Source organism: Carcharhinus amblyrhynchos, chromosome 12, assembly GCF_965287045.1.
Source record: "Carcharhinus amblyrhynchos chromosome 12, sCarAmb.v2.hapA, whole genome shotgun sequence".
Taxonomy (NCBI): domain Eukaryota; kingdom Metazoa; phylum Chordata; class Chondrichthyes; order Carcharhiniformes; family Carcharhinidae; genus Carcharhinus; species Carcharhinus amblyrhynchos.
Window position 1 is genome coordinate 28,555,306 of NC_137335.1, and position 23,066 is coordinate 28,578,371.

The following is a 23,066-nucleotide window of genomic DNA, read 5'->3' on the forward strand; positions in this document are numbered from 1 at the left end:
TACCGACTTTGCTGCTTTCAAGTGACCAGTTGAAGAATTTTAGAGTTTTAAAATCTATAACTACAGCTAGGGCTCCAGTACACCAGCTGGTAGCGCATTCCAAAGCACTGGCTGCAGTTTCACAAACAGATGTGTGTCCAGTTTCAATTACAAGTAATTAACATATACCAATCAGATATATTGAAGTTATCTATATCCACTCAAAATTAACAATTGGGACTACATATGAATAACATGAGTTTACTTGTCCAATTACATCTTGTGCATGTCTACCTAATTATAACATCACCAGGCCATATTTCTTTCTACACAATTATCAGTTATCTTTCTAACCCCTCATTGTCTTCCCCTGTCCCTTATCAATCTCTCATGGCTTCCCCTGTCCCACTGTCTCTTGTTAGAATTGCAGTTGTGAATCATTCAATAGAGATTGTGTGTGTGTGTGTGTGTGTGTGTGTGTGTGTGTGTGTGTGTGTGTGTGTGTGTGTGTGTCTGTTTTCATCAAGACCTATGGTTTTCTCATACTTGTCCTGTGTGACTGAGTTTAGCATCTTGCATATTGTGATTTTTAAACTTGTGATTATTAACCCTTTCAAACACTTTGAGCACTACTGTCCATGAATAAACCTGATGAAACTTTCATGTAAACATATGTCCACTGGAAAAGCCCAAATTCAGCAAATTTAGTGAATTGAAAATGTAAAAGAAAGTTTTGTCTAAAACAAAAAGATCCATGAGCTTTATTATGATTTAGAAGTTGTTTGGTGTTTAAAAAGAATGCCCCTCAGAGGTAGCTGTAAAGCTGTAACAATTAAGAAAGAATCTTCCAGACTCAAAACAACTCTGGTGGAAGGCCCAAAACATGATTTATTGCTGGTGGGATTTCCCATAGCTACTATCCTTGGCACCCCTCTCCTCTCTTATCTCATCTGCCCCCATTAATGATGTAACAGGAATCCTGTCAAAGTCCCTTTTATTAGCTGTGATGACATATCAATATTTCCACAAGAAGATTGGTCCCAGGTTGTCAAAACCATTAGATTTAAATTTAATAGGTTCTTGGTATCTGCATGCCTATTCAAATTGATTGATTGGCTGAATTCAAAAGCCTGTTGTCTTAGTAACACTGCTGCTTGTTCTTAGGATACAAATGTTTCAGTTTGGGGCTCTATGCGCACTTTTAAATTTTCTAAGCACAGGAAAAAGCACCACCTTTTAAAAGAACCTAGCATTTTACAATTTTACAAACGCTAACCTACAATTACTCTACTCAACTTCGCAACATTAGCTCTAGATAAAGGGAATGGAAAGTGAGTGCAAAATTCTCCAGTCTCACTGGCAGCGTGTGAACACAGTAAAAAGTCTGACAACACCAGGTTTTAGTCCAACCGATTTATTTGATAGTAAACGCACAAGCTTTTGAGGTTTCCCTTTTCGTCAGGTGATTTACCCCAGTCCAACGCTGGCACATCCACAGCGTGTGAACAGTCAGAGAATTCTGGCCCTTATTTCCAATTATCTCACAAATGTCCACAAAAATGTACCTTCTACCATCTGTTTGCTTTCTATCGCCACAGCAACAGCTTACAGCTGTTTCACAGGATGGGAATCGGGCACAAATTTATCAACTTCTTCATATTTTCCTTCTGGCATTTGCTTTCCTCCTCAATGTTTACCAAGCCTGTATTGTCATTGGTAGGTTTTGAGATTGTGCTAATTCAAATTATATCTGTGTATATCTAACTGCCAACTTGGTCTATCCTATGCAAGATCCATTTGCCTTCATTTGGTATCATAAATGGATATAAATGGATTGTTAGAGGAGACGTTTCACAAGAGGATCAGGAAGTTCTGTTATTAAAGCTAAAAAAGGCAAGTTGTTAGAAAATACAAACATAAAGCACAAGAAGAAATGTAGCAACATGGATGGTTGTCTGATACCAAATGAAGGCAAATGGATCTTGCGTAGGATAGACCAAGTTGGCAGTTATATATACACAGATATAATTTGAATTAGCACAATCTCAAAACATCTGTGTATATCTAACTGCCAACTTGGTCTATCCTACGCAAGATCCATTTGCCTTCATTTGGTATCATAAATGGATATAAATGGATTGTTAGAGGAGACGTTTCACAAGAGGATCAGGAAGTTCTGTTATTAAAGCTAAAAAAGGCAAGTTGTTAGAAAATACAAACATAAAGCACAAGAAGAAATGTAGCAACATGGATGGTTGTCTGATACCAAATGAAGGCAAATGGATCTTGCGTAGGATAGACCAAGTTGGCAGTTATATATACACAGATATAATTTGAATTAGCACAATCTCAAAACATCTGTGTATATCTAACTGCCAACTTGGTCTATCCTACGCAAGATCCATTTGCCTTCATTTGGTATCAGACAACCATCCATGTTGCTACATTTCTTCTTGTGCTTTGTTTGTATTTTCTAACAACTTGCCTTTTTTAGCTTTAATAACAAAACTTCCTGATCCTCTTGTGAAACGTCTCCTCTAATAATCCATTTATATCCATTTATGATACCAAATGAAGGCAAATGGATCTTGCATAGGATAGACCAAGTTGGCAGTTAGATATACACAGATATAATTTGAATTAGCACAATCTCAAAACCTACCAATGACAATACAGGCTTGGTAAACATTGAGGAGGAAAGCAAATGCCAGAAGGAAAATATGAAGAAGTTGATAGATTTGTGCCCGATTCCCCTCCTGTGAAACAGCTGTAAGCTGTTGCTGTGGCGATAGAAAGCAAACGGATGGTAGAAGGTACAGTTTTGTGGACATTTGTGAGATAATTGGAAATAAGGGTCAGAATTCTCTGACTGTTCACACCCTGCCAGTGAGACTGGAGAATTTTGCACTCAGCCAAATTTCCATTCACAGCAGGGACTGGAGAATCCCAGCTGCGGACAAGGTTGAAGGATCCAGCCCAATAACTCTGTATGAGATAAAGCAGTCCATCAGAAGATGGAGAAGGGAGCAGATGGTTACAGAGAATAATTGGTTTGGACACGTTATTCCCTGAAGTGAGGATGTGGATGAATAAAGGCAACAACATTGGGCAGAATTTTATGCTATCCCCATGGCAGGGTCTGAGGTTGAGGCTGGGGGGGCAGGGGGTAGTCACTGGGGAGTGTAAAATTGAATGGATGTGATTCCCCACAGAGACCACTCATCCAAACCCTAATGCAATTTCACATTGAATTGGGCAGGACCTTGGGCAGGAATTCTGCCCCTTTTAACTTATTAACTTATGTGGGCAAAAGCGGGACTCCAGGATGGTGGTCTGCCTCCCTGGAGTTGGGGTACAGGATGTGTCGGAGAGGGTAGAGGGAATCTTGAAGGGCCAAGGGACCCAGGCGGATGTAATTATACATGTAGGAGAGAGGGACATAGGAAGGAAGAGTAGGGGGGAAATACGTACGCAGTTCAGGGAGTTGGGAGCCAGGCTGAAGTGTAGGGCCTCCAGGGTGGCAATCTCTGGGCTGCTGCCAGTGCCCAGCAATAGCGGGGATAAGAATAATGAGATCCTGCAGCTGAATGCGTGGCTGAGGGATTGGTGCAGGACAGAGGGTATTAGTTTTGTTGACCATTGGGAAGTCTTTGCAAAGGAAGGGCACTTGTATGAGAGGGATAGGGAACACTTAAATGGGAAGGGGACACATATTTTAGCTGGGAGGTTGGCTGGAGTGTTTAGGCAGGGTTTAAACTAGCATGGAGGGGCGGTGGGGAGGAGAGAGACAGCTCAGGCACTGGGAGTGAGTTGGAGGTCAGGGTAAGTCTAGTTGATAGGAAAATCCCCCAGGAGAAGGAGGATCCGAGAGGGACTGAGGGTCTTAGGTGCATCTGTTTTAATGCAAGGAGTGTGACGGGAAAGTCGGATGAACTTAGGGCCTTGATGTTCGCGAGGAATTTAGGTGTGGTGGCAGTGACAGAGACGTGGTTAAAGGAGGGGCAGGACTGGCAGCTAAATGTTCCAGGGTATAAGTGTTTTAGGCGTGATAGGGGAGGGATGAAAAGAGGAGGGGAAGTGGCACTCTTAGTTAGGGAGCAGATCACAGCAGTGCAGAGGGAGGATAACATGGAGGGGTTGGAAATTGAGTCTTTGTGGGTGGAGTTGAGGAATAGGAAGGGGGCCATTACTATGCTAGGAGTGTACTATAGGCCACCCGATAGCCCGCGGGCAGTGGAAGAGGGTATATGTAGGGGCATTTTGGATAAGTGTAGGAAGAATAGGGTTGTTGTAGTGGGAGATTTTAATCTCCCTGGGGTGGATTGCAAGGTGCCTAGAGCTGGGGGGTCTGATGGGGAGGAATTCGTAAGATGTGTATTAGAAGGATCCTTGCAACAGTATGTAGATAGCCCGACTAGAGAGGGGGCGATACTGGATTTAGTTCTGGGAAATGAGCCGGGTCAGGAGGTTGAGGTTGCGGTAGGCGAGCATGTGGCTAATAGTGACCACAACTCTGTCTACTTTAGGATACGAATGGAAAAAGATGAGAGCTGCCCTAAGGGGAGGGAGCTAAATTGGGGGAAGGCTAGATACAGCCAGATTAGGCAGGAGCTTAGGGATACAGACTGGGATAGGCTGTTGGAAGGCAAGACCACGTTAGGCATGTGGGAGTCTTTCAAGGGAAAACTGCAAAGGGTGCAGGAAAGGCATATGCCGGTTAGGAGGAAGGATGGGAAAGGTAGGATTAGGGAACCATGGATTACTAGAGATATAGAAGACCTGGTTAGGAAGAAACGAGAGGCGTATGTCAGGTCTAAGCAGCTGGGAACGGAGAGAGCGTTGGAGGAATACAGAGAGAGTAAGAGGGATCTCAAACGGGGAGTTAGGAGAGCAAAGAGGGGGCATGAGATGGTTTTGGCAGGTAGGGTTAAGGAGAATCCAAAGACATTTTACTACTATCTTAAGAACAAAAGGGTGGCTAGGGGTAAAATCGGTCCTCTCAGGGACAGACGTGGGGAATTGTGCTTAGAGGCAGAGGGAATGGGGGAGATCCTGAATGAATACTTTGCGTCGGTATTCACGAAGGAGAGGGGCTTGATGTCTAGTACGGTCATTGAGGGAGTGGTAGACCGATTGAAAGATCTATTGATTACGAGGGAAGAGGTGTTATGGCTTTTAGAGGGCATTAAAACAGATAAATCTCCGGGGCCTGATTGCATTTATCCTAGGCTGCTTAGAGAGGCGAGGGATGAGATTGCTGGGCCTCTGACGCAAATCTTTGTCTCTTCTTTGGACATAGGTGAGGTCCCAGAGGACTGGAGGATAGCGAACGTGGTACTGTTGTTTAAAAAGGGTAGGAGGGATAGCCCAGGTAACTGTAGGCCGGTGAGTTTAACGTCAGTGGTAGGTAAGTTGATGGAGAGGATTCTTAGGGATAGGATGTATGCGCACTTGGAGCGTTGCGATCTGATTAAGGATACGCAGCATGGCTTTGTCAAGAGGAAGTCTTGCCTTATGAATCTGGTAGAATTCTTTGAGGAGGTGACAAAAACGGTTGACGAAGGACGAGCCGTTAATGTCGTCTATATGGATTTCAGTAAGGCGTTTGACAAAGTCCCTCATGGTAGGTTGGTACAGAAGATTAAAGCTCATGGGATATGTGGTCAGGTATCTAGATGGGTAGAGAACTGGCTTGCAAAGAGGAGTCAGTAGTTGTGGAGGGGTCTTTTTCTAGCTGGAGGTCTGTCACTAGTGGTGTGCCGCAGGGCTCGGTACTGGGACCTCTTCTCTTTGTAGTGTATATAAATGATTTGGAAGAGGGAGTAGGTGGTGTGATCAGCAAATTTGCTGATGACACCAAGATGGCTGGATTGGCGGGCAGTGAGGAGCAGTGTCTGGCAATACAGCAGGATATTGATAGGCTGGTTGATTGGGCAGATACATGGCAAATGGAGTTTAATCCGGATAAATGTGAGGTGACGCATATTGGCCGGAATAATGTAGGGGGGAGTTATATGATAAAGGGTAAGCCCGTAAGGAGTATAGAGTCACAGCGAGACCTGGGGTGCAAGTGCACAAGTCTTTGAAGGTGGCAGTGCAAGTGGAGAGTGTGGTGAAGAAAGCCTATGGTATGTTAGCCTTTATAGGAAGGGGTATTGAATATAAGAGCTGGAGTCTAATGTTGCAGTTGTACAGAACGTTGGTTCGGCCGCATTTGGAGTACTGCGTACAGTTCTGGCCGCCTTACTACCGGAAGGACGTGGAGACTCTGGAGAGAGTGCAGAGGAGGTTTACCAGGATGTTGCCTGGTATGGAAGGACTAGGGTATGAGGAAAGATTGAAGAAATTGGGGCTCTTTTCCCTTGAAAGACACCGATTGAGGGGGGATCTAATAGAGGTATATAAGATTATGAAGGGTATAGATAGAGTAAACAGAGGTAAGCTATTTGCTATAATAGAGACATGTAGGACAAGGGGCCATGGGCTTAAGGTGAGGGGGGAGAGGTACAACACAGATATTAGAGGGAGGTTTTTCACACAGAGGGTAGTGGGGGTATGGAATGCTCTGCCAAGTAAGGTGGTGGAGGCAAACACGCTAGAGTCCTTTACGAGTAACTTAGACAGGCACATGACTGAGTTGGAGATGGGTGGATATAGGAGAACCTTTTAAATAAGAGTCATTAGCATTGGGGCGTCCCTGGTAATGTAAATGGGTATAGTATGATAATGTTTTTTCTCTTTTCATTCACAGGTTTTAAGTCGGTCCACCTCGTGTCCAACGAGGGGTATACACGCGATGGGTCGTACTTGGGCTGCTCTTGGTTGTTCGAGATTGGCCTAGTGCTTCATGTCGTTAGTGTGTGCCTAAACTGGACCAGATACTGGGCAAGATGACAGCTCAGTGACTATCACTGTTTGCTGTGCAGACACATGGATTTGGGCCGGTATCTGTGGGAGTTTGCGCATTCTCCCCGTGCTTGCGTGGGTTTTCTCCGGGTGCTCTGGTTTCCTCCCACACCCCAAAGATGTGCTGTTAGGCTGATTGGCAGGAATAAATTGTCCCTAAATCAGTTTCCCTCAATCTGGATGGCCACAAAACATTAGATAGGGGTCGTGGGTAGAGAGGTGGACTGGTGGTGTTGGGATGGCGGCGCGGGCTCGTTGGGCCGAAGGGCCTGTTTCCCAAGCTGATTTTGTTCTTTGTTCTTAAGTGGTGACTTCCTGCGCAGGCTGGTGGATGCAGGTAGGATAGGAAAGTGCCAAAAAATAAATGTCTCCATCTAAGGCGATTTAGAGCGGAAAGAAAAGGTGGGCACTTCAGTCTGAATGCAACCCCTGCACCCCCCCCCCCCCCCCCCCCCCCCCCCGACAGAATTGCGACTCTGTCTCCTTCAGGACATTGAAGCCCTGGGATCCGCTGCCCCACAGCTGACCATTTGACACCATGATCGATCACCCAGATCCAAACCGCCCACCCCCCACTCAACTCAATGTGCCCCTTACCCACCCACCCTGGGGATTCCTGGGACTTGGTTCCAGGCAGGGTGCTGCAGTACCGCTTCTGGCCACTGCAACACTGCCTGGCCGGTCTGGGGAGCTTTCAGTCAATCTGACCGACAGCTCTCACAGATGGGACTGACCTTCAGGTAAGCATTCTCCAAGGCAGCCTTCATGACACACGACAATGCAGAGTCGTTGAGCAGAGACTGATAGCCAAGTTCTGCACACAAGGACGGCCTCAACCAGGATCTTGGGTTCATGTCACGCTATCTGTAACCCCCATGACTTGCCTGGGCTTGCAAAATCTCACTAACCATCCTGGCTGGAGACAATACACATTTCTTTAACTTCTGCTTAACACTCTCTCCACTCACACTGTCTGCATCTTTGAGACTTGATTACCTGTAAAGACTCGCATTCCAACCATTATTTGGTAAATTGAGTTTGTGTCTTTATATGCCCTGTTTGTGAATAGAACTCCCACTCATCTGATGAAAGAACAGTGCGTGCTCTGAAAGCTAGTGGCTTTTGCTACCAAATAAACCTGTTGGACTTTAACCTGGTGTTGTGAGAATTCTTAGTGTGTTTACCCCAGGCCAACACCGGCATCTCCACATCATAAGTATTTGAGGGCAAGATAAATAATAGGTGAATTTGAAATGTAAAACTCTCCAGTTTGGGGGATTAAAAACTCAATGAATAAAGCTAGAAATAACTTAATGTGTTTATCTTTTCTTTTCTATGCACAGGAACAATACTAGCAGAAAATGTTTTAACTGTTTTACCATTTGGAAATACCATTGATCTGCTGAAAGTTTACGGTTCCACTTTAAGAGCAGCTTTTGAGCATTCTGTTCACAGATACGGACAAGGAAGAGGGGAGTTCCTGCAGGTGGCTGGTAAGGTCATTCTACATCACTGAACACAAAACTATCCTACAAGACAATTGTAGCTGCAGTACAATAGGTAATCTCTGGCAAAAATACACTTCAATCATTCATACTTCTTGGAACACTGTTGATCATTACTTTAAATCTATCAAGTAGTCATAATTTATAATTTGGAGCCAATTTTAACTTGCTGAAAGCACAACTTCCTCAAAATGGGGTTGGTAGACATCCCACCTTCTAAATGCTTGTATTTGCCCATGGTTACTTTTGTTCATGGGGTATCTGAAGAGCCTTCATGTTTTAGGATCTTTTTTAATTGAAAAAATAGGAGGCTATCTCATAGGACACCTATTGGCATTCTGGGAATAGTTGGAACCTGCAGAAAAGCCGGTCAGAGAGGTAAATTAGTCTTTAGGCAGCACCTTCCAAACCCATGACCACTACATCTAGAAGGACAAAAGCAGCAGATATCTGGGAACACCCAGAAGTTCTCCTTCAAGTCACTCATCATCCTGACTTGGAACTATATCATCGTTCCTTCACTGTCGCTGGGTCAAAATCCTAGAAATCCTTCCCTATCAGCACTGTGGGTGTACCTATAAGAAAGGAATCATCATGGAGATGCTGATCTGAATATGATGACACTCCGATGCTGTCTCCTTCCCAAGGGTCCTGAGAAGACCAGCCAGAGGACCTGAAATTTCAGGTGGGCAGTCACGTGTAATATTTAAACAGGATGCTAAAACATGTATATTATACACAAATGAAGGGTCTTCATCCCACAACCAATAGAAGAATTTCATTTATCAAAAGCAAATGAAAGGGGAAGGGCTCAAAGAGAAGAGAGGAGTCCAGTTGGAAGGGAATTAAAGCAAACAGGTTCAGGGACACACACAGTGGGTGAAATTTTCCTATTCCGCCCACCATAGGGATTGTAGTGGGTGGGGGTGGACCATGCACAGGTCTGTTGACCTCAGGTGGAAATTTCTGGCCTTTGGGTGAGCCACCCATAGGTGCCAAATGTGATTGTCTATGTCTATGATGTTAATTCTCTCCTTACTGCCAATCTGACATTTTTTTTCCTTAGGCGTCCACGTGGAATTTGACCTGAGTAAAAAGCCGGGTCACAGGGTGGTCAGACTGGATGTTCTCTGCTCAGAGTGCCGAGTGCCACACTATGAGCCACTCAAAGACTCCAAAGTTTACAAAATTGTTGTCGGCTCTTATCTTGCTGGAGGTGGAGATGGGTTCAGCATGTTGAGGGATAACAATCTGAAACATGATACTGGTATGTACACATTTTCACCTAATGTTCAAATCACCAACCTATAATAATATGCAGTTTCTAACAGTCCACACTGTCCTGATTAAGAACAAAAACAGCCCGGGAAACAGGCCCTTTGGCCCAATGAGCCCGTGCCGCCATTTTAACATTACCAGTCCCCCCTCCACCCATGACCCTTATCTATGCTTATGGCATTCCACATTGAGGGAAAACTAATTTAGGGACAATTTATTACCTCCAATCAGCCTAATAGCACATCTTTGGGGTGTGGGAGGAAACCGGAGCACACGGAGAAAACCCATGCAAGCACTGGGAGAATGCGCAAACTCCCATAGACACTGGCCCAAATCCATGTGTCTGCACAGCAAACAGTGATAGTCACTGACCTGTCGTGTTGCTCAGCATCTGGTCCAGTTTAAGCGTACACTAACGACATGAAGTACTAGGCTATTCTCGAACATCCAAGAGCAGCCCTTGTACAACCCATCTCGTGTATGCCCCTCGTTGGACAACAAGGCGGACTGACTTAAAACCTGTGAATTAGAAGAGAAAAACATTAGTATCATTCCATATCCTTTTACATTACCAGGGACGTCCCAATGCTACTGAACCTTATTTAAAACAATCTCCTATATCCTTCCATCTCCAACCCACTCACGTGCCTGTCTAAGTAAGTCTTAAACAACTCCAGCGTGCTTGCCTCCACCACCTTGCTTGGCAGAGCATTCCATACCCCCACAACCCTCTGTGAAAAACCTCCCTCTAATATCCGTGTTATACCTCTCCCCCCTCACCCTAAGCCCGTGGCCCCTCGTATTGTGCATTTCTAACATAGGAAATAGCTTACCAGTGTTTACTCTATCTATACCCTTCATAATCTTCTATACCTCTATTAGATCTCCCCTCAGTCGCCGTCTTTCAAGGGAAAACAGCCCCAATTTGCTCAATCTTTCCTCATAACCCAGTCCTTCCATACCAGGCAGCATCCTGGTAAACCTCCTCTGCACTCTCTCCAGGGTCTCCACGTCTTTCCACTAGTAAGGGGACCAGAACTGGAGGCAGTACTCCAAATGCGGCCTAACCAACGTTCTATACAACTGCAACATTAGATTCCAGCTCTTATACTCTATACCCCTTCCTATAAAGGCTAACATACCATAAACTTTCTTCACAGCCTTCTCCACATGTACTGCCACCTTCAAAGACTTGTGCACTTGCACCCCCAGGTTCCACTGCGTTTCTATACTCTTCATAGGCCTATCCTTTATCATATAACTCCCCCCTACATTATTCTGGCCAAAATGCATCACCTCACATTTATCAAGATTAAACTCCATTTGCCATATATCTGCCCAATATACCAGCCTATCTATATCCCGTTGTATTGCCAAACACTGCTCCTCACTGCCCGCCAATCCAGCCATCTTAGTGCCATCTACAAATTTGCTGATCACACCACTTACTCCCAAGTCATTTATATATACTACAAAAAGAAGAGGTCCCAGTACTGAGCCCTGCGGCACACCACTAGTGACAGACCTCCAGCTAGTAAAGGACCCTTCCACTACTACTCTTTGTCTCCTCTTACCAAGCCAGTTCTCAACCCATCTAGATACCTGGCTTTGTATTCCATGAGCCTTAATCTTTGCAACCAACCTACCGTGAGGGACTTTGTCAAATGCCTTACTGAAATCCATATAGACGACATCAACGGCTCGTCCTTCATCGACCGTTTTTGTCACCTCCTCAAAAAATTCTACCAGATTCGTAAGGCAAGGCTTCCCCTTTACAAAGCCATGCTGCATATCCCTAATCGGATCGCAATGCTCTAAGTGATTATACATCCTATCCCTAAGAATCCTCTCCATCAACTTGCCTACCACTGACGTCAAACTCACCAGCCTATAGTTACCAGGGTTATCCCTCCTACCCTTTTTAAACAACAGTACCACGTTTGCTATCCTCCAGTCCTCTGGGACCTCACCTGTGTCCAAAGAAGAGACAAAGATTTGTGTCAGAGGCCCAGTAATTTCTTCTCTTGCCTCCCTAAGCAGCGTAGGATAAATGCCATCGGGCCCCGGAGATTTATCTGTTTTAATGCTACCTAAAAGCCCTAACACCACTACCCTCGTAATGGATAGTTCCTTCAGTTGGTCTACAGCTCCCTCGAAGACCATACCAGACATCAAGCCCCTCTCCTTTGTGAATACCGACGCAAAGTATTCATTCAGGATCTCCCCCTTCCCTTGGACTCTAAGCACAATTCCCCTCCTCTGTCCCTGAGAGGACCGATTTTTTTTTTTCCCTAGCCACCCTTTTGTTCCTAACATAGGAGTAAAACACCTTTGGATTTTCCTTAATCCTACCTGCCAAAGCCATTTCATGCCCCCTTTTTGCCCTCCTAACTCCCCTTTTGAGATCCCTCCTACTCTCTCTGTATTCCTCCAATGCTCTCTCCGTTCCCAGTTGCTTAGACCTAACATATGCCTCTCGTTTCTTCCTGACCAAGTCCTCTATCTCTAGTAATCCACGGCTCTCTAATCCTACCTTTCCCATCCTTCCTCTTAACCGGCACATGTCTTTCCTGCAACCATTTCAGTTTTCCCTCGAAAGACTCCCATATGCCTAACGTGGACTTGCCCTCCAACAGCCTATCCCAGTCTGTATCCCTAAGCTCCTGCCTAATCCGGCTGTATCTAGCCTTCCCCCAATTTAGCACCCTCCCCTTAGGGCAGCACTCATCTTTTTCAATGGGTTGATTTGGTGGGCAGGGCACATGAACCATGAGGCCAAATGAAACATTAGATGTACATCGGCTTCCAGTGCTTGCTATTCACAGAATCATAGAACCCTACAGTGCAGAAAGAGGCCCTTCAGCCCATTGAGTCTGCACCGAACACAATCCCACCCAGGCCCTACTCCCATATCCCTACACATTATACCCACTAATCCCTCTAACCTACACGTCCCTGGATACTAAGGGGCAATTTTAGCATGGCCAATCAACCTAACCTGCACATCTTTGGACTGTGGGAGGAAACCGGAGTACCTGGAGGAAACCCACGCAGACACGAGGAGAATGTGCAAACTCCACACAGACAGTGACCCGAACCAGGAATCAAACCCAGGACCCTGGAGCTGTGAAGCAGCAGTGCTAACCACTGTGCTACCGTGCCGCCAGTTGATCGCCAGTTTGAGGGATGTTGGTGGTGGGGAGGGGTAAAAAATAGCAGAAAGTGAGGGGAGCCCAACAAAAGAGTTCCTGTGGCTGGAGGAGGATGATGGCACGGGAGGGAGCAGGAAATGGCACCGAGGAGAACAGCATGTGAGGAGAGAAATGGCATTGTGGGGGATCAGTATTGGGGGTAGACAACTTGGCAGAGGGTTGAGGCATGGGAGATGCCCAATGGATTGGATTGAATAGGGGGAAGGGGTGGGATAGAGCTGGGCATGAAGTGAGAGAGAGGAGAGCAATGGGTATGGCCTGGGATGGATGGAATGGCACAAGATGGGAATTTAAGGATGTATAATTGCAATAAAGAGTGGGTGAAATCTTACAGAAATGGCAGTGTTGGTTCCAGTAAGAAAAACAGTGGGCAGGATTTTCCGGCCACACGTCCAAGAACTCCCACCGCCCCCCACCCCCCCAAGGTTAACAGACCTTTGCAGGGTCTGACAAATTTTCTGTCCTGCTTGCTACAATTCCCATGGTGGATGTGACAGGAAAATTCCACCCAGTATGGGTCAGTTTTCTCTCCAGATCTTACCACACTCTGCCACAAAAAGAACAACAGGGCATGTTTCCATAAGATACAGGAGCAGAATTAGGTCATTGGTCCATCAAGCCTGCTCTGTCATTCAATCATGAATGTTAAGTTTTTCAACCCTATTCTTCTTTTTCCCTGTAACCTTTGATCCCCATACCAATCAAGAACCTCTCTTAAACTGTCTTAAATACACTCAATGATCTGGCCTCCACAGCCTTCTGTGGCAATGAATTCCATAGATTCACCACCCTCTAGCTGAAAAAATTCCTCCTCATCTCAGTTCTAAAATGTTTTCCCTTTGCTTTGATGCTGTGTCCTCGGATCCCTCGTTTCTCCTACTAATGGAAGCATCTTCCCCACATCCACTCTATTCAGGTCTTTCAGTATTCTGTTAGTTTCAATGAGATCCGCCTCAACCTTCTAAACTTCATCAAATGCAGACCCAAATTCCTGAAATGGTCCTCATACATCGAGCAGATCATTCTCACGAACCTCCTCTGAACCCTCTCCAAGGCGAGCACATCCTTCGTTAGATACGGAGCCCAAAATTGCTCACCAATATTCCAAATGCGGTCTGACCAGAGCCTTATAAAGCCTCAGCACTATATCCTTGCATTTGTATTCTAGTCCTCTTGAAATGCATGTTAAAATTGCATTTGCCTTCTAACTATCAACTCAACCTGCAAGTTAACAGAGTCCTGAATTAGGATTCCCAAGTCCCTTTGCGCTTCCAATTTCTGAAGTCTCTCCCCATTTGGACAATAGTCTACACTTATATTCTTCCTACCAATGTGCATAACCTTACACTTTCCTAAGTTGTATTCCGTCTTCTTTGCCCACTCTCCTAATCTGCAGCTTCTCTACCTCCTCAATACTACTTGTCCCTCCACCTAGGTTAGATGGGCTTTAGATTCGTTTCATAGGCTGACGTGACATTGAGGGCTGAAGGGCCTGTACTGTGCTGTAATGTTCTAAGTTCTACCTTTGTATCATCTGGAAACTTAGCCACAATCCCCTCAGTTCATTTATCTAGATCATTGATTTGTAAAGTGAAAGGTTGTGGTCCCAATTCTTACCCCTGCAGAACTCCACTAGTCACCGGTTGCCATCGTGAAAAGGACCCATTTATCCCCACTTTCAGCTGCCTTCCAGTCAGCCAATTTTCTATCCATGCTAGTATCTTGCCTCTAACAGCACGGGCTATTACCTCACTCAACAGCCTCCTGTTTGGCACCTTGACAAAAGGCCTTCTGGAAATCCAAGTAGATAATGTCCACTGGCTCTCCTTTGTCTAACCTGCTCATTGTTACCTCAAAGAATTCTAACAGATATTTTCAGGCATGAGCTCCACTTGATGAAACCATGCTAACTCCACCCTATTTTACCATGCAATTCCACATATTCTGAAATCTCATCCTTAATAATGGATTCTAAAATCTTACCAGTGATCAAGGTTGGGCTTATTGGCCTGTAATTTCCGGTCTTTTGCTTTCCTCTCTGCTTAAACAGGGTTGTCACATGAGCAATTTTCCAGTCCTCTAGGAACCTCCCTGCTTCCAGGGATTCTTGAAAGATCACTAATCATTTTGCATTATCTCTTCAGCTATCTCCTTTAGAAGTCTGGGGTGTAGTCCATCTGGTCTAGATAATCTATTCTCAGACCTTTCAGTTTCCCAATCATATTTTCTTTATTAATAGCAACTACACTCATCTCTGCCCCCTGACTCTCTTGAATTTTTGGTATGTTACTGGTGTCTTCCACTGTGAAGACTGATGCAAAATACCTCCGCCATTTCTTTGTTCCCATTACTACTTCAACGTTATTTTCTGGCAATCCAATGTCCACTCATGACTGTCTTACCCTCTTACATATCTTAAAAACTCTTGTAATCTTCTTTTATATTCCTCGCTACTTTACCCTTATTTCATCTATCCTTTATTGCTCTTTTCGTTGTTCTCTTTTGGTTTTTGAAGGCTTCCCAATCTCCTGGCTTCCCACTAATCTTTGCTACGCTGTATGATTTTTCTTTTGCTTTTACGTTGTCCCTGACTTTCCTCGTCAGCCATGGTTGCCTTGTCCTCCCCTTGGTATGCTTCTTCTTCCTTGGGATGAAACTTTGCTGTGTTTCCCCAACTTTTGCCAGAAATTCCCACCATTTGCTGCTTCACCGTCTTTCCTGCGAGGCTCCTCGGCTCTGGTCAGCTCCTCCCTCATGCTGCTTTAGTTACCTTTACTCAACTGTCATCTGATTCCAGCTTCTCCCAGTTTCCAGTTTCACGCCATCAAGTAGGGAGTCGGGGCCACCACACGCCTGCAAAACCCAGCTGCACTGAGATCGGGGTGCCATGTTCAAAGGGCACCTCAATTACAACATGAAGATAGCTTCCCCCACCTCAGCCCACAACAGAGATCTAAAGGGCTCGCCCCAGCTGCCCCCACTACCCACCCTTCCTAATCAAAGCTGCGATTCAGCCCCACCATCAGCACCCCCTGCCCAAATAAACCTAAATAGTAGCCAGCATTCACCCCCTACCTAATGGGAGTCAGAGCTGGAACCTCTCCAACCCTAGCCATTCCCCACTCCCCAAACACACACCGCTAGCATCCCCAGCTCCCAGCCACCATCATATATAAATGAATCCTCTCCGATGACGCTCCCACTGGGGTCTGCCCCTTGGCACAGGTTGGTACTGCCAAATTGGCATGGGTGTGATGCCAGCCTTTGTGGGGCAGTGCCCAGGACACTGCCTGGCCGTGGCCCTCTCCTCCAGGAATTATAGTCCCCTTTATGCCCTGGGGGACGGGGGAGGTGGGTGGCGGGGGGAGGTGGGTGGCGGGGGGGAGGGGGTGTGCCCATGACTGGTTTCGTCCACAATTACCTGTTGTAAACTCATTGGGGGGGGTCAATATACGATGGGGAGGGTGGTTTAATAAAATGCAATTATATTAAAATTAATGTAAACCAGGTTCAGGCAATCATTTATGGGGCTGAACGAGATTACGTTACCGGTGAATGGTAGGGAACATCGGAAGTTGTAATCTCGCCAATTAAATCTGTGAGTTCCATAGTTTCGCCAACTCTAACCCCCACTGCCATTCTTGCAGACAGTGGAAGCAGGTTCAGGATTGTCTCCAGTCTGATTTCACTGTAAATATTTTGTGGATCTCTGCTAGTATTAATGTAAAATGTAACTTTAAGTATTCTTTTGCTATTGCAGGTGACACTGATTATTCAGTTGTTTCGAGTTACATCAAACAAATGCAACGGGTTTATCCTGCAGTTGATGGAAGAATATCATTCATTGGAAACAGTGGCACGCGGTCATACATTAATCTGAAAATGGGATTGCTTTTTCTCTCACTTTTTGCATGCTCCTTCCATTTATGATGATTGTGACAAATTAATTAGTTCAATGAATTCACCGTTGATCTTCTTAATGAAATCTTGTTTTGCATATTCCCTGAAATTTGCACATTCCCAGAGAAGTTAATCGCATTTTCCATTTAACACAGATGATCCCCAGTTTAGCTGCTCATTGAGGAGGCACATAGATTTCTAGATAATGGAGTGGAGCTGCTTAGAGCAATTAACAAATGCACTGAGAAAGACTTCCATTTATTTAGTGCCTGTCACAGCCCCTGAATATCCCAAAGGGCTTGTCTGTCAATGTACAAGCCATAACACTATTTCGATGAAGAGCATGATTATGCTTCACTCATTAACTGAACTGGTAAAATTTCATCCCTCAATCAAGAACTAAAAACATCTTCTGGTCATTTATTTCAGTACTTTTTTGAGGGAGCGTGTATAGAAATTGGCTGCATTGTTTCCTGCATCACAACATGTCTGTACAATTACATAGTAATATATGCTTCCAGTCATTGAGAGCCATGAAAGATCAACCCCTTCATCATAAAATTATTTTAAAATTAACTTATAAATCCTTACTGATATACCAAGAATGATTTCCTTTCACTTTCTAAAACATCTTTGGTAAAACATTGTTTCTATACTCTCTCTGAAAGTGATTTGATTTCAACTTAAGAGATATTTCTTGACATATAGAAGACAAAGAAATTATTTCACTATCAGGAGCTACATATTCCATAATTTCACGCAGTGACACAGTTACTGCCTCCAATCTATTGCCATCTTAATATTTTTGTATCTAATTGATCAGTGAATTGATTTTTTATCTGTTGGAGATTGAATAAAGATATTTAGTTGTTTACTTTGTGTAATTGCTTTTCTTCAGATTTTACTCTTGCAATTTTTTTTAACTATGCAAATTGTGTGAACAAACAAATGTATTTGAGTGTGGAAGTGTAGGAAATTTGGACATTCATGCCAGGTTAAAATCCAGCCCTTTATTAATTGGAAAAGAATCTCTTTCTGATGGCTGATTATAGGCAATCTAAATCCAATTCTAAATGGGTGACAGCCCATAGTAACAGTCTGTGGTCAATGATTTACCAATAACATGGATCATTTATCACGATAAAATAACTATAAGTGCTCTTGGACTCTGCGCTAGGGTTGCCAATGCTCTAAAGACTGGAGATTGGAGAGAAAGAGCTAGTTAACTGCCAGTCAAAATTCATCCATTCAGTACAGAAAGGATCAGATGAGCAATAGCAGGAGCATATGGAATGGGATTGTTGGAGACAGGAGGGGAATGGGATGATCGATCAAATATCCTGCAGACGTGCATCACTCATCCTGAATTTGCCCAGTTCCACCAACAGAACAGACTCTCCAAAGCAGGGTTAGTATGTTAAGTAGTCTAAGGGGAGTGGTCCTGGAAGTCCTCAACCATAAAGTCTGATGAAATGAAATAAAAATCATTTTAGCAATCAACAATTGTGCAAGTTTCAAAAGATATTTGGTACTCAAAAGTTAAATCTGTTTTATTTGTGTGCCAATGGAAAAACATTTTGCTTTAGCTGTGTTTTTTTTAATCATGGCCTATCTTCATCTGATTATTGAGTCATAGAGGTCTACAGCATGGGAACAGGCCCTTTGACCCAACTTATCCATGCTGCCCAGTTTTTAACCACTTAGTTGGTCCCAATTGCCTGCGTTTGGCCCATATCCCTCTATACCCATCTTACCCATGTAATTATCTAAATGCTTTTTGAAGACAAAATTGTACCCACCTCTACTATTGTGTCTGGTAGCTCACTCCAGACGCTCACCCCCCTCTGAGTGAAAAAAGTGTCCCTCTGGACCTTTTTGTGTATCTCCCGTTAAATTTATACCCTCTAGTTTTAGACTCCCCTACCTCTGGGAAAAGGTATTGACTATCTACCTTATCTATGCCCCTTATTATTTTATAGAAGTCTATAACATCATCCCTAAGTCTCCTATGCTCCAGGGGAAAAAAGTCTCAATGTATCCAGCCTCTCATAACTCAAACCATCAAATCCCAGTAGCATCCTAGTAAAACTTTTCTGCACTCTTTCTAATTTAATAATATCCTTTCTATAATAGGGTGACAAGAAGTGTACAGTATTGCAAGTGTGGCCTTACTAATGTCCTATACAACTTCAACAAGACATCCCAACGCTTGTATTCAATGTGCTGACTGATGAAACCAAGCATGCCGAATGCCTTATTCACCAATCTGTCCACCTGTGACTTCACTTTCAAGGAGCTATAACACGTAATCCTAGATCTCTTTGTTCTGTAACTCTCCCCAGCGCCCTACCATTAACTGAGTAGGTACTGCCCTGGTTCAATCTACCAAAATGCATCACCTCACATTTATCTAAATTAAACTCCATCTGCCATTTGTCAGCCCACCGGCCCAATTGATCAAGATCCCATTGCAATCCTAGATAAACCTCTACACTGCCCACTATACCACCAATCTTGGTGCCATCTCAAAACTTACTGACCATAATTAATCCATACTCTGCCATGTTGGACACTCTTTGGAAGCAGTACTGATGGTAGCAAGAACACAGAATGTACTCTGGGTTGGAGACTGAAGGGGCTGGCTTAGCCCTGGAAAATGTAAATACCAGATCAGATTCATGGCAGGCAATGAGAGAGCCAACATGGGGAGATAATCTATTTGGCCTTGTCTTCACCAATTGATTTTACCTTCACCAATCTAGCTACCTCAAACATATCTGTCCATAACATAGTGGGCCACCCCAAGTCCTTTGGAGATCAAGTTCCATCTTTATATAAAAATCATGCACCACCGTATGTGACACTAGTACTGTGGTAAATGGGATAGGTTTGTTCTGAATCTATCAGCTCAAACTGGGGGTCTCTGGGGGCAGTATAGGTAGACATACCCGAAGATGTGCTGCTAACTCAGTGAAGATATAATACAGGACATGTTAAAGAGCAGAAACAGGATGCTATAGACAGAGTTAAGAAATTCCACAATCAATAGATCACCGAATCACAGTATAGAAGGAGGTTATTTGGCTAGTTGTATCTGCAGCCATTCTCCAAATGAACAGTTCATCTCGTACAAATCCCCCATAACCCTGCACATTCTTCCTTTTTCAATCCATTTCCCTTCTGAATGTCTCGATTGAATCTGACTCCATCACACATTCAAGCAATGCATTCCAGATCCTAACCAGTCTCTGTGTGAAAACATTTATCCATACGTTGCTATTACTTCTATTGTCAATTACCTTAAACCTATGCCCTCTCATTCTTGATCCTTCCACCAATAGAAATAATTTCTCCCTCTCTACTGTGTCCAGACCTACTATGATTTTGAATGTGTCTTATCAAATCTCCTCTCAGCCCTCTCTTCAAGGGTCAGGTCAAAGCTCTGCAGTCACCCCATGACCATTCATAAATGGTGGTGAACAACTAAGCAAAACAGTACTGGCAGGCCTTGCAAAATCACAGGACTGTGTCCTGAGTGCCATGTAAGGCCACCTTGGCTCCGTTTATGGTTCCTGAATGTTCTCGGAAAACCTCTGGGTATTTGAGCAGGACGTCACTCAAGCAACCATTTTCTAACTGGAAGGTATTTATCCACTCCAGGTGGATTTCTCTCAACAGTTTCACCATGCTAGGCTTCGGCCTGAACTCTCCATTTCCATTAATGGTAAGCAAACCAGCTGCTTTTTGTAAGTGATAGGAACAAAGGTTGTACTCTCAACTCCCAGCAGATTCCCCTGTATAACATCTTGATTAAAGTTGAGGTTTGGAGTCCAGTGCAAAGTTTACTGAATACTGATTCTTTAACCACCAACACACCTGTATCAACCTCCAACAATACTGGACGCCCACTTAATCATGGTTATCTTAATTGGTTCAAATTTGGACATTACTGTGCAGTTTAATTGTTCCACATCAGATTTACGTGGACATTCATGATTTGCGCTCTCCTGGACACTGGGCTATATGTCATTTTCCTAAATCTAGGTCTTGAAGACTTACTTTGCTTTTCTGACTCCACATTACAGACACAATTACAATGTCTTGCCAGATGGGATTCTGAATGGACTGTTGACTGCCTGGTCAAAGCTTGGTTTTGTTCTATTTTCAGTAATGGTGACATTGAAAGTCCAGCTTGGGTCCTGTCTGTGTGGAGTTTGCATGTTCACCCCGCGTCTGCATGGGTTTCCCCCAGGTGCTCCAGTTTCCTCCCAAGGTCTGAAAGACATGCTGGTTAGGTGGCGACTTGGGTAACTTCATTGCAGTGTTAATGTAAGCCTTACTTGTGACTAATAAATAAATTTTACTTATAATTCAACACAACAACCCATCTGGTTCACCAATATTCTTCAGGAAAGGAAATCCACTGTTCTTACTTAATCTGGCCTATATGTGGCTCCAGATCAACGTGGTTGACTCCGAACTGCCCTCTGAAAAGCAAGCCAGTCAGTCATGCTAAGCCATTATAGAAAGTCAAAAGAGAATAAAACTCAGGACAGAACACCCAGCACCAGAAACAAAAAAGGCAGACCCAGCTCAATCGACACTCATGTGGGAAATTGAGCCAAACTGGGCCATGGGGATTTCAATCAGGCCAAGCTCAACGCATTCTATGCCCGTTTTGAGCAAGAGGTCAGCCAGAACAAGCCCTCTATCCTGGAAGCCTTGGATGAACTGTATCTGTGGTCACCATTGCAGATGTCAGAACAGCCTTCTCAACGATCAACTAATGGAAAAGTGACTGGCCTGGATAGAGTATCTAGACGAGCACTCAAATCCTGCGCAGATCAGCTGGCGGGGGTATTTGCAGAATCTTCAACAGCTCTTTACAACAATCTGAGATCACTATCTGCTTCAAGAAGATGACCATCATTCCGATACTTAAGAAAAACCAAGCAGCGTGCCTTAATGATTATCATCCAGTGGTTCTGACATCCATCATTATGAAGTACTTCGAAAGGTCAATCATGACAAGAATCAATTCCAGCCTTCCGAACTGCCTGGATCCACTACAACTCGCCTACTGCCACAACAGGTCCTCAGCAGATGCCATCTCCTTGCCCCTGCACTCAACTCTGGGACACCTAGATAACAAGGACACTTATGTCAGACTCCTATTTATTGACTAAAGCTCAGACTTCAACACCATTATTCCAATGAAACTCATCTCCAAACTCTGTTGGCTGGGCCTCGGCACCTCCCTCTGTGACTCAATCCTGAACTTCCTAACTCAGCGACCACAATCAGTAAGAATAGGCAACAACACTTCCTCTATGATCATCCTCAACACCAGTGCCCTACAAAGCTGTGTTCTCAGCCCCCTACTACACTCGGTATACACCTATGGCTGTGTGGTCAAATTCCCCTCCAAATTGATTTTCAAGTTTGCTGATGTCATGACTGTAGTGGGTCGGATCTCAAACAATGACGAGACAGAGTACAGGGATGAGATAGAGAATCTGATGAATTGGTGCGGCGACAATAATTTCTCCCTCAATGTCAACAAAGTGAAGGAGATTTTCATCGATTTCAGGAAGCATAGAAGACAACATGCCCCTGTCTACATCAGCGGGGACAATGTAGAAAGGGTCAAGGGCTTCAAGTTTTTAGATGTTCAGATCACCAACAACCTACCTGGGTCCTCCCATGCCGGCACTACTGTTAAAGAAGCTCACCAATGTCTAGTGGCACCATTTATTCTTTGCTTATTCTTTCATGCAATTGGGTGTCACTGGAAAAGTCAGGATTTGTTGTTCATCCCTAATTGTCAGTGGTATATAGTTGGGAGGCAGGAGCCTTGTGAGTACACAATATCAATAACAGACCCTGTGAAGTCTCATGACATGGAGGTAAGCAGGGGCAAGGAAACCTCCTGCTGATTACCACCCTCAGCTGATGAGTCAGTACTTCTCAATGTTGAATACTGCTTGGAGGAAGTATTGAGGGTAGTAAGAGGCCAGAAAGCACTCAGGATGACTTCAATGTCTAATACCAAGGAGCACCTTATCTGACCAAGCTGGCTGGATCCGAAAGGGCATAGCTGCTAGACTGGTTCTGCAGCAGGTGGTGAGGGAACCAACAAGAAGTAAAAGCCTACTTGACCCCACCCTCTCAAATCTAGCTGTTACAGATGCACCCACTCATGATAGCATTGGTAGGAGTGACCACCACAAAATCATTGTCTAGGCAAAGTCCCATCATCCCACTGAGGATGCCCTGCATCGTGGTA

The 23,066-nt window shown here is 44.4% G+C and overlaps 1 protein-coding gene across 1 annotated transcript in view; it reads left to right on the forward strand.

Moving 5' to 3' along the window:
- LOC145350875 (5'-nucleotidase-like) overlaps positions 1 to 17,620 on the forward strand; it is a 76,988-nt gene extending 59,368 nt beyond the window's left edge. The window contains exons 7-9 of the mRNA XM_080200282.1: positions 8,229 to 8,378; positions 9,457 to 9,657; positions 16,641 to 17,620. Coding sequence (XP_080056408.1) covers positions 8,229 to 8,378; positions 9,457 to 9,657; positions 16,641 to 16,810 — 521 coding nt within the window. The 3' untranslated portion in view covers positions 16,811 to 17,620. The remainder of the gene's footprint in view (positions 1 to 8,228; positions 8,379 to 9,456; positions 9,658 to 16,640) is intronic.
- The last annotated feature ends 5,446 nt before the right edge of the window (positions 17,621 to 23,066 follow it).